This window comes from Cnephaeus nilssonii (genome assembly GCF_951640355.1).
Source record: "Cnephaeus nilssonii genome assembly, chromosome: 3".
Lineage (NCBI taxonomy): Eukaryota > Metazoa > Chordata > Mammalia > Chiroptera > Vespertilionidae > Cnephaeus > Cnephaeus nilssonii.
Genome location: NC_137074.1, coordinates 80,234,546 through 80,258,387, shown reverse-complemented (window position 1 = coordinate 80,258,387; position 23,842 = coordinate 80,234,546). Strand labels below are relative to the sequence as shown.

At 45.9% G+C, this 23,842-nt stretch overlaps 1 protein-coding gene across 2 annotated transcripts in view; it reads left to right on the top strand.

The window, feature by feature from the left end:
* The first annotated feature begins 10,039 nt into the window (after positions 1-10,039).
* ZBTB11 (zinc finger and BTB domain containing 11) overlaps positions 10,040-23,842 on the top strand; it is a 35,575-nt gene continuing 21,772 nt past the window's right edge. Inside the window, exons 1-3 of one of the 2 annotated variants that reach the window (XM_079767436.1) lie at positions 10,040-11,205; positions 16,845-17,080; positions 17,719-17,950. In XM_079767436.1, coding sequence (XP_079623562.1) covers positions 10,896-11,205; positions 16,845-17,080; positions 17,719-17,950 — 778 coding nt within the window. In that variant the 5' untranslated portion in view covers positions 10,040-10,895. Of the gene's footprint in view, positions 11,206-14,835; positions 15,126-16,844; positions 17,081-17,718; positions 17,951-23,842 lie in introns of those variants that run through there. The other variant, XM_079767437.1, reaches the window with a different exon arrangement.

Here is a 23,842-nt window from a genome sequence, read left to right as displayed (position 1 = left end):
ATCTTCCAGGAGCCCAGGTACCTTACCATAAAAACTCCAGAGCACAAACCTTGGCCTGCCGCCTGCCCACACCACTGCTCTGCCTGTTGTAATGCCCCCACCTCCTTCTCCAGCCCAGAGGAGGTCAGCCAGGGACTGGGTCTCCTCCAGAACTTGTACCCAGCCACCACCCCTCCCTCCATCTGGTGCCAGATTCAGAGCAGCCTGGCTCTGTTCTGAGGCATGGCATTTTTTGCTCCCTCTAGACCGAACTTCCTAGAATAAAAAGACTCCCAAGTGACATGACACCAGGATATCAGGCTGAAGTTGATTGCAGGGCAAAGGTCTCCAGGCCATGTGCCCACCAGCACCTGGGCACAGAGTCATCCAAGGGGCCATGCTGTGAATACCCCCAAGCACTGGGCAGGCCTCAGCACCCAGCCACCAACCACTGATGTTTTAGAACTTGCCTCTGACAAGCAGCAACCTCTGCCTTCACAGAGTCCCATGACCTGGAAGTTGGATTTTCACCTAGCCAGTGGCCTCAGATTTCTCATACCGGCATCAAAATGCCCCCCTCTTTTGGATTCAGGTTCTTGTCCTGATTCCTGACCTTTTATCTGTCTTACCACTGGGACTGCTTCTTCCCTCTTTGGCAATTGGGGCACCACCTGGGAGCCAGGGCTGAGACCAAGGCTGCCAGAAAGTGGGGGCCGTGGGGTGTGCTGTTGTGGGTGTTGTGAGGCTGCTTTCTCACTCCCTGCACTTTCTGGGCTTAGATTCTTAGAGAACACCTTGGTAATGATGTTCTCTAAGAGGACATCAGCAGGCTACTCAGGCATTTCTGCAATACCAGTGAGGACTGGTATGAGGTATTTCTCTTCCACCAGGTAGCAGTCTCTTCCAGCCACCTCACTTGATGGCCACAGGCAGTTGATTAGGGGAACACTGAGGGACACCTTGGGGTTGGACACCCGGTGTGCATGTGGGTGGGGTTCTGCCTGTAGGTGAGCAGGGTTTGACAGGTGTCCTCGGTTTCATAGAGGGGGAGTGCCAGAACGGAAGGTCTGCCTGGGCCACAGTCGCAGGTGGCTCTCCTTGGGGCCTGAGGTTTGCCTTTGCTGAGTGAGGTGTCCAGTTTGGAAATCTAGGAATTGGACACCGAAGGTGGACCGGCATAAACGGCTTTGGAGGGTAGGCTGGTGACTGCCCCTTGCCGAGTGTGCAGTCAGGGGCAGGAAGCTGGGATGGAGGGTGAGCAGGCAGGTGGGGCTGTCTGGACTCTGAATGTGGGTGAGCTGTTGCTATTTCTGACCCGGGGGTCCAGGACAGAGACCCTGACTTAGGGTCTGCAGATGGAGGGGGTTTATGGGCTTCTGGTTAGAGGTCTCAGACTGCCCTTGGGGGAGTGGACAGCTTAGGTGGACGCGGTCCCAGGCACTCTCTGTTGGAGGTTGCCCGGTCGGGAGACCAAAGCATCGATCTTGGAGTTTGGTTCCCTAAGTGAAGGGCATTCATGGGACTCTCGGTGCGTTTGGATGCTAGTTCTTTGCTCAGTGGGGTGTCCTAGGTGGAGAATTTTGGTGGAGAACATGTTGTGTGGAAGAAGATGGATATCTACTTGGGGGAAGGAGCTTGTCCATTGCTCTCCCTTAACGTGGAGAGGGGTGGCCCACGTGCTAGATGCATGTTGACCACTGCGTGAGTACAGGACGCCCTGAAAATGCCGGGGACTACCTCGCCTTGGGCCCTGGCTGGCTCCTTCAAGGGCCAGCAGCCCCCTCTTAACTTTCGGAACTAAACACTGGTCTCTCCCTTTCCTCTCCCTCCCACTCCCCTTCTCAATGGGGGACGGTGGCCAGACAGCCTGGGAAGTGGACCCTGCTGCAGCCACACCTGGCCACCTGTCAGGGACCGCCCTTCCCCCCCCCACACACACACTCCCCCCTTCCTACCCTCTCCCCCTACTTCCCAGCCGAGGCAGGGAAAGCCCCTTCTGTCTTCTCTGGACTCTCGGTCTGGTCTCCGTGCTGGTTTCTGGCTCTTTGCTCACTGCCTGCCCTGGAAGCTCCTCCTAGGGCAGTGATGGCGAACTTATGACACGCGTGTCAGCACTGACACGCGTAGCCATTTCTGATGACACGCGGCCGCTGAGGTTTATTAAATACAATTACATATAACAATTATACATTTATGTTATTTAAACTATAAATATCGCGAAATAATGTTTTTTTCCTCAAAGTGACACACTACCCGAGTTATGCTCAGTTTTTTGGCGAAGTTTGACACACCAAGCTCAAAAGGTTGCCCATCACTGTCCTAGGGTTTCCCGTCCGGCCACTACACCAGGGCAGGCGCAGCCCCGGGCGTGCTGGTGTGGGCCCGGTGCGTGTGTGCCTGTGGCGCAGATGTGGTACTGTGGTTGCGTTTGGGGGGGCAGGCGCATGTGCAGAGGAGGCGCAGCCGGTGGGTGGGGCGAGCCTTCCTGCCTGGGCGGCGCGGGAAGGTGGGCCCAGCGGGGAGTCCGCCTGGGCGGGGCTCACTCCTCTGCGCAGCCTGGCGGCGGCGGCGGGCGGGGCGGGTGCCGGCGGTGGTTGAGCGGGTAGGTGCGCGGCTCCAGATGCACCGCTAGCGGCGCGCGAGCCGCAAACTAACGCCCTAAGGGCACACCCACTGTTGCCCCCTCCCAGGGGTTGCGAAGTCCCCACGAGGCAGGAGCGAAGTGGGGGAGCCCTCGGAGACTTCCGAGCCCCCTCCGGCCCGCTGGGCCTGGCAGCCCCTGTGGCGGGGGGCGGGGAGAAGGAAAGTGCCAGAGGGCTCTGCCGCTGAGATAGGTGTGGGGAAGGGCCAGAGGTGGGATCTGAAAGGAGGGGAGGGGCTCTGGTCCTTCAGCACCAGACCCTTCCCATGGCTTGCAGGGAGCTCCTCTCTTCCCTGCTTCCCATCTTCTTGCTTTTGCTAACCACTTTTTGGATCTTCCCAGCTGCTTGACTAAAGTTAATGCTTTTTATTCTTTCTTAATCCTCACCCGATGATATTTTCCCATTGATTTTTAGAGAGAGTGGAAGGGAGGGGGAGAGACAGAGAAACCTCCAAGCACATGTGTCTTGACCAGGGCCCGGGATCTAGCCTGGAGCCGAACCTGGAACCCTTTATTCCAGGGATAGGAGAGGGGCGGGCAGGATTCACTAATTCCCCCAACAGTGCCCTAATACGGGTTTATAAAAACAATCACCAAAATCTGAAAACCTATTATGTGCCAAGCTGAGAGCTGAAAACAAGTATGTGGTCTCACTTTATTATTTTTTATTTTGTTTCTGTTATGGTTGCCGAAGGAGGAACGCACGAGGCCATAGTGGTGAGGGATTATAAATTTATTAGGTCATCTGGATACCAGATGGGCTGAGCCCCAAAATGGTGCCAGCACCCAGGGACAGGGAGTCAGAGATTTTAAAGGACTCTAGGCGGGCTTTTTCTAGGCGGAGATTCTCTGGGTGGGTCAGGATTCTGGGAAAGTCAGGAGGGGAGAGATAATGGTCTTAACAAGTAAGATGTGGTCAGGTGAAAGGGAATGTCCATTGTGAAGTGGCCTAAAGGTCAGTTCCCAGGGGATGGGGTATCGATTCAATTATTTGACCAGACTTAACAGTTTCTTTTTTATGTGTTCTCACTTTAAATTCCCATTGTCAGTTTAAGAAACAGGCACAAAGGGGCTGCTTTGTTCTGGCTGTCGGAGGGGGATCCAGAGCACGGTGTGCTCTTAGGAGGGAGGGGAAATGCTCCTTTCCCTCTCGGTGGAAATTGTCAGTGTGGTGGACCAGGGTGTCCTGTAAAGTGTAGATGGGCACATGCCACCGGGTGGTGCTTAGTGTCAGCTCTCTGTAGTTCACCACCACTTTCTCACAGCCTTGGAGACCCCTGCCCACCTCACAGCACTGTTCCGAGGGTCAAATTAGACGTGGCCCTGTGGAGACCAACCAGCTGGAGAGTGCAATGACTCGTACAGCACACCCACGCAGGCACACTTCTTTGGCAGTCTAACACCATTATTTATTTAAAAGTCCTGTACATCATTAAGCTCATTTCACCTCCACCCCACGAGGTGACTCATATTCCACCCAACTCCCTTCTAGTCTGACTGGGGTGGGTGTGCATGGGGACATCACCATGGCCCACGTTGGCATGCTGCCTGGCCCTGCAAGAGCCCCTGCACCTCATCACAGAAGCTCTCCAGAGCAGGGACCTCGGCCTGCCACCCACACCACTGCTGGGCCTGTTATAATGCCCCCACCTCCCGCTCCAGGGCCTGGAGGTCAGCCAGGGACACCTCTGTGCTCAGGGCCTGGGCCTCCTCCAGATCTTGCTCCCAGTTCCCCGCCTCAATTAGTGGAGATACTAGGGAGGCCCAATCCACTCCGAAGGCACCATTCAATCAGAGAACTCCCCAGATGAAAATAGTCCCCCAAGTGACATGCCACCAGGATACCAGGCTGACACTGGTCCCAGGCTGGGCCTACCAGCAGCTTAGGACAGTGAGTCATCCAAGGAAACTTACTGTAAATGGCTCCAAACACAAGCCAGGTCTCAGCACCTGGCCCCAACCCCTGATGTTCAGAAGCCCACCTCTGACAGAGACACAATCTCTACTTTTACACACAGCCCTTGACCTTGCCCCTGACTGGGAAGATAAATTTCTGCCAGGACATCTGATATTTTATGTTAGCTCTTTTGAGTTTAGGCTGTTCTTCCTGTCCCATTTCCTGGTCTTTGATCATTATGAGTTTTTTTGTTTTTTTTAAAAAATATATTTTATTGATTTTCTACAGAGAGGAAGAGAGAGGGATAGAGAGTTAGAAACATCGATGAGAGAGAAACATCGATCAGCTGCCTCTTGCACACCCCCTACTGGGGATGTGCCCGCAACCAAGGTACATGCCCTTGACCGGAATCGAACCTGGGACCCTTGAGTCCACAGGCCGACCCTCTATCCACTGAGCCAAACCGGTATCGGCTCATTATGAGTTTTAACCCTTTGCACTCGCTTTTTTCTCGATTCCTTTATTCTACTCGGGATTTAATTTTTTAAATACCCCAGATTTTACAAAGCGCAGCAGTAGAATAAATAACTGGAGTTTCTGCCGAAACCGGTTTGGCTTGGTTGTGGGCACATCCCCAGTAGGGGGTGTGCAGGAGGCAGCTGGTCGATGTTTCTCTCTCACCGATGTTTCTAGCTCTCTATCCCTCTCCCTTCCTCTCTGTAAGAAATAAATAAAATATATTTTAAAAAAATAAAAATAAAAAAAATAACTGGAGTTTCTTTTCATACAAACTTATTTATTTGGATTTTTTTATATTTCAAATTATTGATACATTCAAAGAGTATAAAAAGAGCTGCTACTGATGCTAACCGTGTTGAGTCACACTCGACATCCGAGTGCAAAAGGTTAAAGGGGGAGAGGCTTATGGGACTAGTTCTTCCCTCTCTGGCTGTCGGGGTACCACCTGGGAACTAGGGACATGGCCAGGACCAAGGCAGCCAGAAGATGAGGTGTGTGTCTTCTCTCTCTACACTCCCTGCACCATGTGGGTTGAGGATTCTCAAGGACACTTTGATAATGGGGTGAATGAGGACTGGTATGAGGCATTTTTCTACCAGGGAGCAGCCACAGACAGTTGAAGACCTGGGGAGGTTGAGGAACAAAACAACCTGGGGTCGACTGGACACTCTATGTGCATGTGGGCAGGGCCCCGGCAGTTGGGGAGCAGGGTTTAGCAGCGGTCCTTTGCTGTGTGGAGGGTCAGTTGTAGCGCCAGGACAAGGGCTCTACAGGTGGGTTGGCTGCTGCTATTTTCTGACAAGGGAGTCCATGACAGAGACCCTGGCTTTAGGATCTGCAGGTGGATAGGGGCCTATGGCTTCTGATTGGTGGTCCCAGGCTGCCCGTGGCTGAATGGAGGCTTGACTGCAAATAGCTTAGATGGTGCCCCAGACACTCTCTTTGGGAGACTATATAACCTAGGTTGTCCTGTTTTCAGATTTCAGGAGTTTACAAATAAAATGCTTTGTATTTTATTTTACTTTTTATTTTATTATTATTATTTTTAAATTAGTTTCTCACTAGCTCTTGATTAGAGCTATAGAGTGAGCTTTTTATTTTTATTTTATTATTATTTTCTTAAAATATATTTTATTGATTTTTTACAGAGAGGAAGAGAGAGGGATAGAGAGTCAGAAACATTGATGAGAGAGAAACATCGATCAGCTGCCTCCTGCACGCCCCTACTGGGGATGTGCCCGCAACCAAGGTACATGCCCTTGACCGGAATCGAACCTGGGACCCTTGAGTCCGCAGGCCGACGCTCTATCCACTGAGCCAAACCTGTTTCGGCTACTTTTTATTTTTTAAACATTTTTACTGATTTCAGAGAGGAAGGGAGAGGGAGATAGAAATATCAATGATGAGAATCCTCCTGCACATCCCCTACAGGGGATCGAGCCCAAAACCTGGGCATGTGCCCTTGACTGGAATTGAACCCGGGACCCTTCAGTCCGCAGGCCGTTGCTCTATCCACCAAGCCAAACCAGCCGGGGCAAATGCTTTGTATTTTAAATAGCCAATAAAATAGATCCTGAAGTTATTTGAACATACTTTCCCTAATCATAACCTGTAACTTGAGCATTCAGGCAAACATCATGTCTTCTTTCTAGTTTCACAGAACTGGTTACTTTTTAAATTTTTTTTTTATTAAATAAGCATTATTTGACATACAATATTGTGTGAGTTTAAGGTGAACAGATATTGACTTGATCCACTTATATGACGGTACGACTACCACTGTAGTGCAGTGAACTCTCTGACAGTGGGTGTTTGGCTGGAGCCCAGCAGGCCAGGCTGGGCTGCAGTGCCTGCAGAGCTGGCTGGGGACAGGCGATCCACAGCACATGATGGGAAATGACACAGCTTCCAGAAAGGTTAGGCAAAGAGGAGAGAATAAGTCTGCGGGCAGATGAAGACGTGGGACCAAGTGAAGGCCAGGAGCATGTTGAGGCATTGCTTCCAGAGAGTCCACTGAGAAGCAGGGCTGCAGTACGGGGCGTGGCCGGCCTGGGGTCTCCGAGAAGGCAGGGTGGCTCTGGATGTGGGAGAGGCACTTCTTACAGAGAGGGGACCTGTGCTTCTCCCACCCATGCCCTCAGCTTGACCCTGGGGTCCATAGCTGACATTTGGCATTGGTTAAAAGTGACTAAATAACATACATTTGTTGCACAAATACTGATATACTACCTTAAAACATTCCCTATTCTGTGGAAACGACCAAAAATGTTAGTTAAGCTCATAATAACATATCTTTAAGAGGTCAAAATGAGGGTTTAATTTCTTGTGGAAAAATAAATATCACGAGATTAAGCGTGAGCGGCAGAGATGTGAATGAACATGGCATCTTGCTGGTTCATGCCACCTCCATTCCAGGAGGTGACCCACATTCCACCCCAACTCCTTCTGTGCCATCCTGGGGTAGGTGTGCATCACCCCTGCTCATTTAGGCTTGTTGCCTGCAAGGCAAAAAAGCTTCCAGGAGCCCCTGCACCTGCCCATTCAAGTTCTCCAGGGCATTGTCCAGCTGGCATGGCTCAGTGGTTAAGCGTCAACCTATAAACCAGGTCACGGTTCAATTCCAGGTCAGGGCACATGCCCAGGTTGTGGGCTTGATCCCCAGTGTGGAGTGTGCAGGAGGCAGCCGATCAATGATTCCCTCTCATCATTGATGTTTCTATCTCTCTCTCCTTTTACTTCCTCTCTGAAATCAATAAAAATATACTTAAAAAGAAAAATAAGTTCTCCAGAGCATGGACCTCAGCCTGCTGCCTACACCACTCCTGGGCCTGCTGTTGTAATGTCTCCATCTCCATCTCCAGGGCGTAGTGCTTGTCCTTAGCCTGGAGGAGCTCAGCCAGGGACCCCTCTGTGCTCAGGGCCTGGGCCTCCTCTGGATCTTGCTCCCAGACTCCTGCCTCATCTAGTGGTATGTCTGGTTTTTATCAAAGGCCCCACCAAATCGTAGAATTCCCCAGATGAAAAGGGCTCCCCCCCCCCCCCCCACCGTTGGGATGATGCTGGGACAAATTGAGCCACACTGGCCAGGACGAGTCCAGGGGTTTCCATGGTGATACCACAGGCTCCCTGGATGCTAAGGTTTCAGCTGCTCCCTTTGCTGCCACCATGTGATGGCCAGTTCCGAGGACTCAACCTCAGGGAAAGGGAGATCTGACTGCAGAGTGGATAGACTTGTCCTAGGGCGAGGGCAGAGGAGGGGAGACTCCAAGAAGAGGAAGGGTCATCACATCAAAGGTCCAGGGCAACAAAGGGAGTGGGCTGCCCATCTGAGAAGATGGGAGTGCTGTATCTAGACAGCACCCCATCACCCCTCTTAGGCAGTTGTCTGCCTCCTCCCCATCACTGACCGTTTCAGTCCCACTCACTGCTGGCACCACTACATCCCCGTTCTCATAGGACAGCAAGTTCAGCTTTTGTCAGGAAGACAACTGGACCACCTGTAAAACATTTTACTAAAACATGTGTCTGTATTGGCCCAAACGCAGGAGAATCCAAGTATTAGTGGGCCCTCGGTGCTTTCACAGATTGTGTTTTGGCAGAATCTGAATTGGGTGTAGGGGGATTTCTTTTTTTTAAATATATTTTTATTGATTTCAGAGAAGGGAGAGGGAGAGATAGAACATCAATGATGACAGAGAACCATCGACTGGCTGCCTCCTGCACATCCCACATTGGGGACTGAGCCCACAACCCGGGCATGAGTCCTGACCAGGAATCGAACCAAGACCTTCTGGTTCCTGGGTGAACACTCAACTACTGAGCCACACTGGCTGGGCAAGGGATTTCTTTAATTTAGTTTTTCTTTGCCATTCCACAATTTGTTTACTTGCAATTTTATGTTAAGACTTTTTATATTAAATTGATCTTTTTTATTTATTTATTTTGTAGGAGGAGGAGTGGAGAGAGAAAAACATCAATATAAGAGACATTGATTGGTTGCCTCCCAAACTTGCCCCAACCCAGGGATTCAAACTGCAATCTGGGTATGTGCCCTGACTGGGAATCGAACCCGCAACGTTTTGGTGTACAGGATGATGCTCCAAGTCACCTGGCTAGGGCCAAATTGATCTTTAAAGTGCAAGGATTTCAGGAGAAGAGTGGTGATGCTGAGCCGAGCACTTACACAGCTTTTGGAGGATGGATTTGGACATCTACCCATGGGGGAAGGGTGTATCTCCACCTCCTAATTGCTCCTCTCTTCTCCAGCTGTAGTCTGTTAGTGGACTGAATGAATGACCCTGAGTAAATCCCAGCCTTCTTAGTTCTGTCTTTCCTCTGGGCCTGGGAGCTCAGTACCTACAGCCACAATCTTTCAAGAATGCTGCCTCAGGTTTCTGGGTCATCTGGAAACTTCTCAACCCCCACCCCAGTACCTTGGAGACTGGGTGCATCCTGTTTTGTGAGCCTACCGCATTCCCCAGTCTGCCCCCCACCTGACAGACTCCTGGCTGGGAGAGGAAGGTGTTGGTCTGCAGTTTTCAGGACCCAGAGAAGCACGGCCAGTATCCCACCTCAGTAGCCTAGCCACGTATTGGCCTGTGGCTCGTGTGTGCACTGCAGATCCAACCTAGGGCCAGGGCTCTGGACTACCAGCTAAAAATAGGAAACTGGACCTACACTGCACACTGGAAAACAGTTTGTTTGTTTAGGAGGGGAAATGGAGAACCCCCCCAACACCCCGCCTAAGCATATGTAAAAATATGTAAACGAGGTTAAGAAAATAGTGTTAGCCATCCTCCACACTCCTTGCCAACAATATTACCTTCTTCTGTAGAAAACAGTCTCTATATAATCAGGCCATTCCTGAAAAATCGTGACTATTCCATGGGTAGTTTGAAGCTAGTGGCTGAAGTTTAGAAATAAATTATAACTCCTATCAATCAATGGACTTTGATTTTTTTTTAAAATATATTTTATTGATTTTTTACAGAGAGAAAGGGAGAGGGATAGAGAGCTAGAAACATCGATGAGAGAAAGACATCGACCAGCTGCCTCCTGCACGCCCCCTACTGGGGATGTGCCCGCAACCAAGGTACATGCCCTTGACCGGAATCGAACCCGGGACCCTTCAGTCCGCAGACCGAGGCTCTATCCACCGAGCCAAACCGGTTTCGGCTGGACTTTGATTTTTTATAACACTTAACTGGAAGCTGCATTTCCGTGTGAATGGGGTTTCTTTGGTTTTGTGTTCGTAGGCTAGTATCTCAATCGAAGACTTAAAATCTGATACTCTTATGTTTTCAGGTGTCTCAGGAGGTAGGGCCGGGGGGGAGGGGAACAGACTCTTTCACACCTGAGGGCATGTCGGATGGAATAACAATTGCCCACCAGATCTTACACATGCTCAGAGTCTGGGAAAGGAGGGGGAAATTAAAAGGGAAACTGCCAGGACTTAAGATGTCTGACCAAAGCCAGTCCGAGCTCCCAGGAAGGGCCTACCCGCTTCCAAAATGTCCTCCCGCAGTCCTGACGTCACTCGACGGGCTTCGCCGAGCCGGAGAGCCACTGGGCTCCAATCAGGGCTCGTTCCCGCACCCCCTTGGTTTACGTCACTTCCGGTGGTGCAGCAGCCATTTTATCAGTCGCCAGCGGATCCCGCGCGCTGGAGAAGTGCAGTTCCCCCTAGTTACCAACTCGTTAGTCCTCCCTCCGCGCCGCGGGCGCGGCCGAAGAGCACTCACCACCGACACAGCCGTTCCTCCCTGCAGTGTCCGCGCAGCTGTGACCTCCGCCCGGGGCTAGAGCCGCTGTCCTCCTCCCTCGCCACTGACAGGCGCCCTCGGGGAGCCCGGGTCAGCGATGTCAAGCGAGGAAAGCTACCGGGCCATCCTGCGCTACCTGACGAACGAGTGCGAACCGTACGCGCCGGGCACAGAGGGCAATGTCAAGCGCAAGATCCGCAAGGCGGCCGCCTGCTACGTGGTGCGCGACGGGACCCTGTACTACCAGCGGCGGCAGCGGCACCGCAAGACCTTCGCGGAGCTGGAGGTGGTGCTGCAGCCCGAGCGGCGCTGGGGGCTCATCGAGGCGGCGCACCTGGGCCCGGGCGGCACTCACCACACCCAGCATCAGACCTGGCACGACTTGTCCAAGACGTACTGGTGGCGAGGTAGGATCTCGCCCGCGGCGCGAGGGCGGGCTGGCGGCGTGCGTCCACAGACAGGGCCCGAGGACGGCCGAGGCGGGCCTGGGCCTGTTTGCAGCACTGCACATTGGAGGGTCCCTCACCCCGCTTTCCGAACGCCCCCCGCCGGCTCAGCCTACGCTCGGCGGCGGAGCGGCTGCCGGGCGGAGCCGAGAGGGTGAGGGACGGGAAGGGAGCCGCACTTCCCACAGGAAGGAGGCCTGGGAGGCTGGGGGCGGGCCCTGGCCCGGGGTGGGGCGAGGGGCTTCCTCGGGGCGGGCGGAGGCGGGGCTCGCGCGCGGGGCGGGGCGGGGCCGGCCGCCTGCCCTCGGGGAAGGTGCTGGCGCCGGGCGGCGGTTGGCGAGGCTGCGCGCTGTGCCTTTAAAAAGCCTGGCCGGGCCGCGGGTTTGGGGGAGGGTCCGCCCCGAGCCCGGCGCCCTTTTCCGGCGTGTTCCCCCCACCTAGGGTTTGAGCCAGCGGGTTTGAGGTTCTGGGTTTGGGGTTCTCGGGACCCGCTCCCTCGAATTCCTCACGTTGCGGCACTGCGTTGTGAGGGAGGAGGAATGTAGTTACGTGCAGAAGTGATTTGGGGTCACTGGAGACAGTCCTCTGGAACTTCCGTTTTTTAGGGCAAGAATTCAATGTAAAGAACAGCCGGTTCTCCTAGTTTGAATGTTTTTTAGGTTCTTCCCTCTAATACTGTGAAAAGCGCTTTGGAGCTTTTGCGAGGCACTATGTATGCCTTGAAAAAATGCGGTTACTGTGATGGTTACAGTCAGAAGGATAAATCTGAAGGTTTTCGACGCTTGGGAACCAGCGTGGGGAGGAGAGCTGAGCCGTGGAGTCACCGGACGGGGGGGCGGATGCCCAGTGACTCCCGCACCGACGGAAGGAGGCTGTGGAGCAGCGGGCGGGAGCACAGTGTCCCGCTTCGTAGGGCGGTCTGTGGAGCAGTGGCTCAGCCGGGACGGTTTTGCCTCCAGGGCGATGTCTGGAGACAGCTGTGGTGGTGGTGACTGGGGCTGTTTTGGCATCTGGTTGCGTAGAGGTCGGGGCTGCTGAGCCTTCACCATGCACAGGGCAGGACGCCCCCCCCCCCCCCCCCCAAGAACCATCTGGCCCCAAATGTCAACACTGCAGAGGGTGAGAAACTGCTCTGGGGTAAGAAGCTGTTCCTCAAGTTGTTTTATTAGAGGACTACCCGCTAAGGTCATTCATTTTACTTTGTTCTGAGCCTTTACTAACTAAAGAACCCTCTAATGGTAATTTGGTGTTTTATGTGGACTTTTTTTGTTGGTCCCAGAGAGGTTGACCAGTGAGCATTACTTAACAAACTCTTGTGTAGTAGTTAGTAGTTACTGTGTGTCAGACACTGTCCAAAGTGCTTATAAATAGTAACTATTTATTATTCTTCTTCTTCTTATTATTATTATAAATAGTAACATTTAAACATAGGCACCGAGAGATTGGGGACTTGGCCATAGTCACAAAGCTAGTTAGAGGATTCAGATTTTTCTGCATAAGTAATTTCAGCCCTTTGCAGTAATCCCCACTCTTAAATAGTAAATTAACTATGTTTACACATTGATGGTTCTTGAATGATTAACTTGAGTCAGATCCTTTCAGCTTATCAACCCTGGATCTGTAAAGTTGGATTTAAAATGATCCCATGGAGCCCTGCTGGTTTTGCTCAGTGTATAGAGCCTGGGCCTTGGGGCTGAGGGGTCCCGGTTTCAGGCTCCTCCCCGGCCTGGGCCCTGGTCAGGGCTTGTGCAGGAGGCATAATGTGTTTCTGTCTGTCTTTCCTTCTCTCTTCCACTCTCTCTAAAAATCAATGGGAAAATATCCTCAGGTGAGGATTAAAAAAATAAAATACAGGCATTTAAAAATAAAATAAAATGATCCCATCAAAACACTACCACTCAAGTTAAAGGACTTGTAAAACATAATAGGGTGATTTTGGAGAGAGTTGATTTACTATCATACATTAATACCATTTCCCCCCTGCAGTATTTATTATTTTTCATCCGTGTTCAAATGCTTCTGTATAGTTTCTCAAATACCATTTGAACTCAACCAATGAATAGTTTAATCAAACCTTTGCTGTATGTAGAATGTACTAAATTGTGTAGAATCATAAAATGTCTAGTAATACAATCAAAATTAATTAGAAAAGCTGCCTCTTCTTTGTTTATTTTGGACATGGAAATTTCCATAGCCGCACTTTTTTTTTTTTAATATGTTATTGATTTCAGAGATGAAGGGAGAGAGAGATAGAAACATCAATGAGAGAAAATCACTGATTGGCTGCCTCCTGCTTGCTCCCTAATGGGAATAAGCCGGAAACCTGAGTAAGTGCCCTGACCCAGAATCAAACCCTAACCATGATCTCCTGGTTCATGGATGGACACTCATCCACTGAGCCACACCAGCTGGGCATAGCAGCGCTTCTTATTCTCTAAGAATGTTTTTTACTTAGAAATATATAGGGTGTCCCAAAAAATGTACATATACAATTTGAATAATTATAAAGGCAGTGTTTATTAAAATATATATCATTTTCAAAATAGAGTTATCAGCTGTTAAAGTGTGTATACATTTTTTGGGGACACTTTGAATTTCTTCTCTTACATCTTTCTTCTCCCATTCACACACCCATTTACCTTTTTTTATTTAGTAAAATATGAATAAATAAAATGTACCATTTCAGCCATTTTTAAGTGTGCAGTTCAGTGACATTCATTCAAATTGTTATGTAATCACAACTATTCATCTTCAGAAATTTTTCATCATTCCAACCCATTTACTCTCATTTGTTTTACACAGAGAATGAATATCTTTTTTTTTTTTACAGAGAAAATGAACATCTTTCTCATTTCTTCTTCTTTTTTAAAAATATTTTTTTATTGATTTCAGAGAGGAAGGGAGAGGGAGAGAGAGGTAGAAATATCAATGATGAGAGCGAATCATTGATCAGCTGCCTCCTGCACAGTCCCTACTATAGGGATCGAGAATCTCACCCACGACCCTTCAGTCTGCCGGCTGACACTTTGTCTACTCAGCCAAACCAGCTAGGATTCATTTCCTCTTAATTGTATGTAAAATATATATTTGTCCAGTCTTTTTATTTTATTTATTTTTAAATCTACTTATGTCTCATAAAGGTATAGACTTATTATTGACTTTAATATGTTCAGATGCTAGAATATAACTTCTGTTGCTCTCTAAATCTATGCACATGTAACTACCTTTTTAATTTTATTTATTTTTTAAATATATTTTTATTGACTTTAGAGAGGAAGGGAGAGAGAGAGAGAGAGAGAAACATCAATGATGACAGAGAATCATGAATCAGCTGCCTCCTGCACGCCTTCTACTGGGGATCAAGCCAGCAACCCAGGCAGGGCCCTTGACTGGAATTGAACCTGGGAGTCTTCAGTCCGGACAGGCCGGACAGGGCATAAATACCTTTTTTATGAAAGCTATATTTACTCCTAATCCATTATTTTATAAGTTATGTCTGCTAAAAAATGGTATTCTGTGAACAAATTTGGCAAATTCCTAGGTTAAGCAGGATTTTTTTTTTACTATAGAACTTAGAGCTTTTTAGTATAATAATATCCATTGTGTGTATCTAAAATGAGAATATAATTTTTGAGTTTATTACTCCACTATGTACTTTTTAGTAAGTATGGGACATAATTAATTTGAGGAATACTGCTTGACTACTTTCTGAAAGTTGAAAGCAAGGAACTTGGTATATTTTGATATATTGAAACTTTTCCGGAATTTATTATATACTTCTGTATCATTTTAGCTAATGAATGAGCCTTTTCATTTGCATTTTATTTGGGAGTTGTGGGGAAAGAAGTTTCTGGCACAGGGATGGACAAATGTGTTCCTGGGTAAGTAGTATAATATAGGGAAAGGTTACATGGCTTCTGGAGGCCCAGTATGCAACTTACTAGGTGTGACTTTGGACAAGTTACTCACCTCTTAGGGCTTCATTCTTCCAGTCTGTAGAATGAGAATTAATTGGTCCTAATTTGTAAGGATGATTGTGTGTGTGTGTGTATACAGTAAATCCTCATTTAATGTCCTCCATAGGTTGAGAGTTAAGTTCCTATTTAACTCTTCATCACGTCAATGTTGTAACAAACTAACATTGAACAAAACAATGTCATTCAAGGCAAAGACCTGCTATATATAAAACGTGTTCTGCCCGGCTGGGGTGGCTCAGTGGTTGAGCATCGATCTGTGAACCAGGAGGTCAGGGTTCGATTCCTGGTCAGGGCACATGCCCAGGTTGCGGGCTCGATCCCTAGGGTGGAGCGTGCAGAAGGTAGCAGATTCATGATTCTCTCTCATCCTTGATGTTTCTCTCTCTCTCTCCCTCTCCCTTCCTCTCTGAAATCAATAAACAAAAATTAAAAAGAAAACATAAATAAAATAAAATAAAATAAAATAAACATGTTCCTCCCTGCTCCCTACCCCCACCCCAACATGCTGGTCTGGAAGTTGAAATTCAAAATAGAGTTTTGAGAGTGCCTTTTGTACATTCAACTTTTGTTAGTTGTAAATGCTATTGTTTCAGATAAACTTAAAATCTCGAGGGAGTAGGAAAGGGAAGGACATCTGTAATAGTGTCAACAATAAAAAAAAAAGAAAACCTAAAATGTCATAGCTTTCAAAAACATGAGATTTCTTTATAATATGATTACAAGGTTTGGTTGTAGTCCTGTTCAGGTTGCAGATTGGTCCTACCTGTCTTTTTTCATCTGCAGTTCAAGCTAAAGGACAGCATCCATCAGGAACATGTTCTTTAAAAGGGGATGAAATTCAGAGAACTGAGGTGAAACAGTCTCTCTCTCTCTCTCTCTCTCTCTCTCTCTCTCTCTCTCTCTCTCTCTCTCTTTTTCAGAGAGGAAGGGAGAGGGAGAGAGAGATAGAAACATCAATGATGAGAGAGAATCATTGATCGGAGGCAGCTGATCAATGATTCTCTCTCATCATTGATGTTTGGGATTGAGTCCACAACCTGAGCATGTGCCCTGACTGGGAATCAAACTGTGACCTCCTGGTTTACAGGTGGACGCTCAACCATTGAGCCACACCGGCTGGGCAACAGTGCCTCTTAAGCTTCTAATGAGACATGGCACATGTCATATCCATTCACCAAAGCAAATTGCATGGTCAAACCTGATGTTAGTAAGGTGAAGAGGTATTAGCTTGAGCCACATTATGTTACTGTTTATGAAGGTCAAAAACAGTTGAATATTAGCAGTTTCATGTAGCTCCTAATGCATGAATGAGTAGCAGCCCACATGAAAATGGGCAATGCTACATAGTGATGGGGAAGTGAATAACTAGAAATAAACAACAAAACAGTCTACTTCAGCATGGAAAGAAACCATTGTTTGTAACCTTATATCTTTGAAAAAAAATGTATCTTAAATTCTAAAGAACTCTGTGTACTTGATGGGGCATGTTTGTGTCTACTGGAACATGCATGCACTGGAAGATACTTAAGTATACACAGACTAAATAAACAAAATAATATATTTTTAGATTTTTAAATGAGAAAAATATTAAATTTGACTTGTTAATTTTTATTTTTATTGTAGGTATATTAAAGCAAGTCAAAGATTACATTAAACAGTGTAGCAAATGCCAGGAGAAACTAGATCGCTCCCGTCCAATATCAGATACTTCAGAAATGTTGGAAGAATTAGGACTAGACCTTGAATCTGGAGATGAAAGTAATGAATCAGAGGATGACCTGAGCAACTTTACTTCAACTCCAACTACAGCCTCCAAGCCTGCAAAAAAGAAGCCAATATCTAAACATGAACTTGTATTTGTAAGTGGAACTTTTCATTCAGCTTTAACATGTTAACTAGTGTATTAGTGTTTGTAGGCTTTGTGAATTTTTTCTTAAACTACTAAAACTGCTTGAGTTATTGGCATTGACATTGAAGATTTAAGCAGGTCTGCGTCTAAAGTAATGTACTATGTTGTTATATACACTAAAAGTATGCTAATATTTCCTCTTCATTCATCATAAGTATTCCTATTGTTCTCTTCAGAATGTAACTTGTTAACTACTCCTCTCTTTTTTAATGGTATATTGGTACAGATAGACAATACACTTCTGAAAGCAGTCTCTGGGTCATGAAGCAAGGTAAAATTAAGCTGGCTAGGTCTTTGTTTTTTGCATGCATTAGTTTCATATGTCATCAAATTTCAGACTAGTAAGAAGAGGCAGCAAGAACTGAGATGCAGGCTTTCATTGGGTCAAGTAGAATGAACATAGCAGAAGAGAGTGAGAACAACATATCTTTTCATTTAAATACATAGATAATAAAGAAAAACTATCAGGCTATTTCTTAATTAGTGGTATCTTTAAAAGGGAAGGATGTGTCTTGTCTTAAATTCTGTTAAGGATAGACATACAGATGATATATAATACAACTCTTGGTCTCACACTTATTTTGATAGGTTGACACCAAAGGAGTGGTGAAACGTTCTTCTCCAAAACATTGTCAGGCTGTGTTAAAGCAACTGAATGAACAGAGACTCTCCAACCAGTTCTGTGATGTTACTTTGTTAATTGAAGGAGAAGAATACAAAGCTCATAAATCTGTTTTGTCAGCTAATAGTGAATATTTTCGAGATCTTTTTATTGAGAAAGGAGCTATTTCCAGTCATGAGGCTGTGGTGGATCTTTCCGGTAAGAATTTTCTAATACTCTTGCTTTTTATTTATAAGTACATACTGGAAGAGGGGTGTGTGTGTGTGTGTGTGTGTGTGTGTGTGTGTTTCTTACAAACTCAGGGTTTATGCTGAAGTGGGAGAAGCCCACTTATAGCAGCAGACTAAGCTGAACTGAAAACTGTTAGCAAGGTTTCCAAGGTGGATTTATAGAAAAGGCTGTCATTTCCTATCCACTGCCTCTGAGGTGAGACAATTGTAGCAGTAGAAGATTATCTGGGATCTACACTGTTTTTTGTTTTTTGTTTTTAAATATATTTTATTGATTTTTTACAGAGAGGAAGAGAGAGGGATAGAAAGTTAGAAACATCGATCAGCTGCCTCTTGCACACCCCCCACTGGGGATGTGCCCGCAACCAAGGTACATGCCCTTGACTGGAATCGAACCTGGGACCCTTGAGTCCGCAGGCCGACGCTCTATCCACTGAGCCAAACCGGTCTCGGCTGGGATTTACACTGTTAAAAACAGTTTGAGAGAAGTCCATGATTGCATCAATGTTATTACACTAAGTAATTATGTTATTTTAAAAAATGACTGCCTATATATTAAGTTGTGGAATATGTGATGATAGAGCACTTTTGTAGGTCTGGCTTTTGTTTTTTAAGATTAATCATTAGAACTCATTAGGTTCAATAATCAAACTGTCAGTGTAGGACAGTGATGGCGAACCTATGACACGCGTGTCAGCACTGACACGCGTAGCCATTTCTGATGACACGCGGCCGCTGAGGTGGCCGCATGCCGAGGATGAAACATTTGCTGCTCCTGAGGATGAAACATTTGCGAAATAATGTTTTTTCCTCAAAGTGACACACTACCCAAGTTAATGCTCAGTTTTTTGGCGAAGTTTGACACACCAAGCTCAAAAGGTTGCCCATCACTGGTGTAGGATAATGAGAATTTCAGGTAGAGGGTTTTTTGTTTGTTTCATTGTTATTGTAAATGAATAATTTGACTTTTTTTGGCCTTATTAGAACTTATATAAGGGCTTAGGAATCAATAAATGAAAATTTAGTACGAATTAAAATAGCTAACCTGCTGGGCAGGCATGGCTTAGTGGTTGAGCATTGACCTATGAACCACGAGGTCACAGTTCAATTCCCGGTCGGGGCACTTGCCCAAGTTGAGGGTTCCATCTCCAGCTGGGGCGTGCAGGAGCCAGATGATCAATGATCAATGCTTCTCTCATCGATGTTTCTATCTCTCTCCCTCTCCCTTCCTCCCTGAAATCAATAAAAATATATTTAAAATAGCTAACCTTATTTATTCATTTTCTCATAATATTAACTTGCTGCAACTCTTAAATTACTGACATCACTGTGTAAAGTGTCATTTCTTCTTTCTGAAACAAAAATGTGGTTTTGTCCAGGTATATTAACACTTAACCTAGTTAACCACTGATCCTTTTCTACCTTATAATTTTTAAACTCATTTCTTCTGGAAACCCAAATACATATTTTTTTTCTTATATGTGCTTAATTATTAAAAACTTGACTCATGTGCTCAGTGGTTGAGCGTCAACCCATGAACCAGGAGGTTCGATTCTCGGCCAGGACACATGCACAGGTTGTAGGCTTGATCCACAGTGGGGGTGTGCAGGAGGCAGCCAATCAATGATTCTCTCTCATCATTGATGTTTCTCTCTCTCCTCCTCTCTCTGAAATCAATAAAAACATATATTTTTTAAAAATTTATTAATCATCTACTGTGTGTAATGAACTAATGTAAGCTCTAGGGATACAATGGTGAGCAAAAACTTTTATGGAGCATAGAGTTGTGTCACATTCTAGATTAGTGGAGTTTGCTTTTTTCTGTGTTTGGTGATTCAGGAGAAAATACTCCTTATACTGGGCCATCTTAATAAAACTCATCACAGATAGAGTCTTTTTATATTTTAGCTTTGGAATTTTTTTTTCTTTCTTGCATCTGAAGCAGAAAAAAGTGTGAGTGTTTTTCTTTTCCAGTTTCCCAGTAGTTTGTAGTAAATTAAATGTCTGCCCCCAAATAACTGCAATACAACCTCTTTATTAAAAAAAAACAAACTCATTTATTCTTCATCCCATATGCTTATTTTTATACTAGAGGCCCAGTGCATGAAATTCATGCACTTGGCGGGGGGGGTCCCTCAGCCTGGCCTGTGCCCTCTCGCAGTCTGGGAGCCCTGGGGGGATGTCCAATGGATGGCTTAGTGGGCCTAAGCCATTAGTTGGACATCCTTAGCATTGCCACGGAGGTGGGAGAGGCTCCCACCACTGCCGCTGTGCTCACCAGCCATGAGCCTGGCTTCTGGCTGAGTGGTGCTCCCCCTGTGGGAATGCACTGACCATCAGGGGGCAGCTCCTGCATTGAGTGTCTGCCCCCTGGTGGTCAGTGTGCATCATAGTGACCCGTCATTCCACCATTAGGTCATTTGCATATTAGTCTTTTATTATGTAGGATATGTTAAGCAAATATGTTTTGTTTTTTAAAAATATTTTTTATTGATTTCAGAGAAGGGAGAGGGAGAGATAGAAACATCAATGATGAGAGAGAACCATCTATTGGCTGCCTCCCGCACGCCTCCTACTGGGGATGGGACCTGCAACCCCAGGCATGTGCCCTTGACTGGAATTGACCCTGGGACTCTCTGGTCCGCAGGCTGACGGACGCTCTATCCACTGAGCCAAACCAGCTAGGGCGGTACTTTAAACTTTTTGATACATTCTCACTTTATATTCTGTGTCTTTTAATCTCTCTTTCATAATTTATTCATTTCTTTGTAGATTATTCTGAAAAATTCTAGTTCACTCACTCTTTAGCTGTGTCTGATTTGCTATGAAATTTATTGATTTTTTTATTCCAATTTATGTTTTCCATTTTAGAGGTTCTTTTTCGTTTTAGTTCAGATTATCATTTTTAGGGAGCTCCTTTTTATGGCCTTTTGTTCTACTGGTATGCTACCCTTTGTTTTTCATGTCTGATCATAGCAATACATATATTCTTTGCTGGTTTGACTTATGCTGTTTGTTTCTACTAACTTTTGTTCATTGTGTCTTGTTTCTTTGTGATTAAAAAGAAAACCACCCTGTATATACTGAACTCATATTCTTTAGAATTTTATGGGAAATCTTTGAGTCCTAAGTTGATGGTCCTAGAAAAGTATTTGCTTCTTTAGATACTGAGGGCATTAGTAGTCTGGGACCACTTTAAATTCTCATCTTAAGGTTTTTTTATGACTATCAAAGTGCTAAATTAAGCTTGGCTTAATTTGGTGGGGCACTGAGTATATTTAGAATAATATTTTAAAATATTTTTATCTAGTATTTTTTCAAGTATATGTATGGGTCCTTCAGGGCATCTTAGTCTACCATACTGTATGCTGGATGTGGAAGTAACCTGTCATAAGTTTTTATTTTTTATGTGTAGGGTTTAGTTTTACATTTTATTTTATTTTTAAATTAAATTAAATTTTTGTTAATCCTCACCCGAGGATATTTTTTCATTGGTTTTTAGGGAGAGTGGAAGAGACAGGGAAAAACAGAGAGAAATATTGATGTGAGAGAAACACAGCGATTGGTTGCCTCCTGCACGCCCCACACTGGGGATCAAGCCTGCAACCCAGGCATTTGCCCTAATCGAAATCGAACCATAGCCTCCTGGCTCATCGGTCAATGCTCAATCACTGAGCCACACTAGCTGGGCGTGTTGTCCATTTAATTTTCATAAAAACACATAATATAAAATTTCCTGGCTTGGTACCTCAGTTGGCTAGAGCATTATCCCCATAGCTAAGGTTGCAGGTTTGATCCCGGTTAGGAATCAAACATTGAATGCATAAATAAGTAGAACAGCAAATCCATGTTTCTCTCCCTTTCCCTCTCCTTCTCTCTCTCCCTCTAAAATCAATAAAATAAAAAGAAGCCCTGGCTGGTTTGTTCAGTGGTTCAGAGCATCAACCTGCAAAACAGGCTCCCAGGGTCGATTCCCACTCAAGGGCAAGTATCTCACTTGCAGGCTCAACCCAGATCAGGGTGTGAACAGGAGGCAACCAACCGATATGTCTCTCTCACATCTGTTTCATCTTGCAAAATTACTACCCGTTTCCTTTTCATTTACAGAGTGTGTATATGTGTATGTAAGAAGGCTAGAGGTAAAAACAGAATACCAAAATTATCTGTCTTACCTTTTAACAGTAAGATTATGAGTGATTTTTTATTTTTGTTTTCTTATTTTGTGTGTGTTTTATAGTATTTTTAAAAAGTGGTTCTTTTTTAAAAAAGATATTATTGATTTCAGAGAGAAAGAGAGATGGAGAGCAAGATAGAAACATCAATGATGAGAGAGATTCATTCATCCACTGTGCCCCACACTGAGGATCAAGCCCATAACTCCGGGATATGCCCTGACCAGGAATCAAAAACCATGACCTCCTGGTTCATAGGTCGAAGCGCAACCACAGAGCCATGCCAGCTGGGCTGTCTTATAGTATTTTACAATAAACATAACTTGTAGCTTTGAAAAAATGGTTTTAGATAGTCGAAGTGTTATTTGGAACAGTGTTAATTCTTTTGTGGAAAAGTTTTCTTATGGCTTCAAACTTAGAAATTAAAAAGATAGTAGGTAAAATACCAGCATACATTATTTTGTTGGTATGTGTGTGTTTTTTAAAGAAATACTCTTTCTACCCAGCTGGTGTGGCTTAGTGTTTGATCACTGACCTATGAACCAAGAAGTCACAGTTTGATTCCTGGTCAGGGCACATGCTGGGGTTGCAGGCTTGATCCCGAGTGTGAGGCGCAGCTGATCAATGAATCTCTCTCATCATTGATGTTTCTATCTCTTCCCCTCCCCCTCCCTCTCTAAAATCAATAAAAAATATATTAAAAGCCCTAACCGGTTTGGCTCAGTGGATAGAGCGTTGGCCTTTGGACTCAAGGGTCCCAGGTTCGATTCCGGTCAAGGGCATGTACCTTGGTTGTGGGCACATACCCAGTAGGGAGTGTGCAGGAGGCAGCTGATCGATGTTTCTCTCTTATCGATGTTTCTAACTCTCTATCCCTCTCCCTTCCTCTCTGTAAAAAATCAACAAAAAAATATATTAAAAAATATATATATATATATATATTTAAAAAAATATTCCTTCTTCAAGCTTATTTAACTTGGTTTCATAATTTATAGCATTATTAATATGGTTATAGTCTCTTTAATTACAGCTTTCATAGGAATGGCAGAAATAGCCATGATGATAATGTTGGTGTGTAGTTCCCTCAGTTTTCAACCTGATCCTAATGTATCTCACAGTTCATGGCTTCCATGTATACTTGTGCACCCCATCTGCCTATGTAAAAGGACAGCATTTTATGTAGCTTGAGTCAAAACTGAATAATGCAGCAAATGTGTGTTTTTAAAAGGTTGCTTTGGCGCTCTCTATTTTTTTTTTTTTTAAATTTTTTATTGATTTTAGAGAGGGAGGGAGGGAGGGAGACAGAGAGAGAGAGACAGAGAGAGAGAAACATAAATGAGACAGAATCATCGACCGGCTGCCTCCTGCGCCCCCTTGTCTTGGGATGGAGCCTGCAACCTGAGTATGTGCCCTTAACCATAATCAAACCTGGGCTCTTCAGTCCGCAGGCCTGTGCTCTATCCACTGAACCAAACCAGCTAGGGCTGGCTCTCTATATTTTAATAAAAGATCTCTAAGATAGCCCAGCTGGTGTGGCTTGGTGGTTGAGCGTCAACCTATGAACCAGGAGGTCATAGTTTGATTCCCAATCAGGATACATGCCCAGGTTTTGGGCTCGGTCCCTAGTGGGGGAGAAATCAATCAATCTCTCTTATCATTGATGTTTCTGTCTCTTTCCTTCTCCCTCT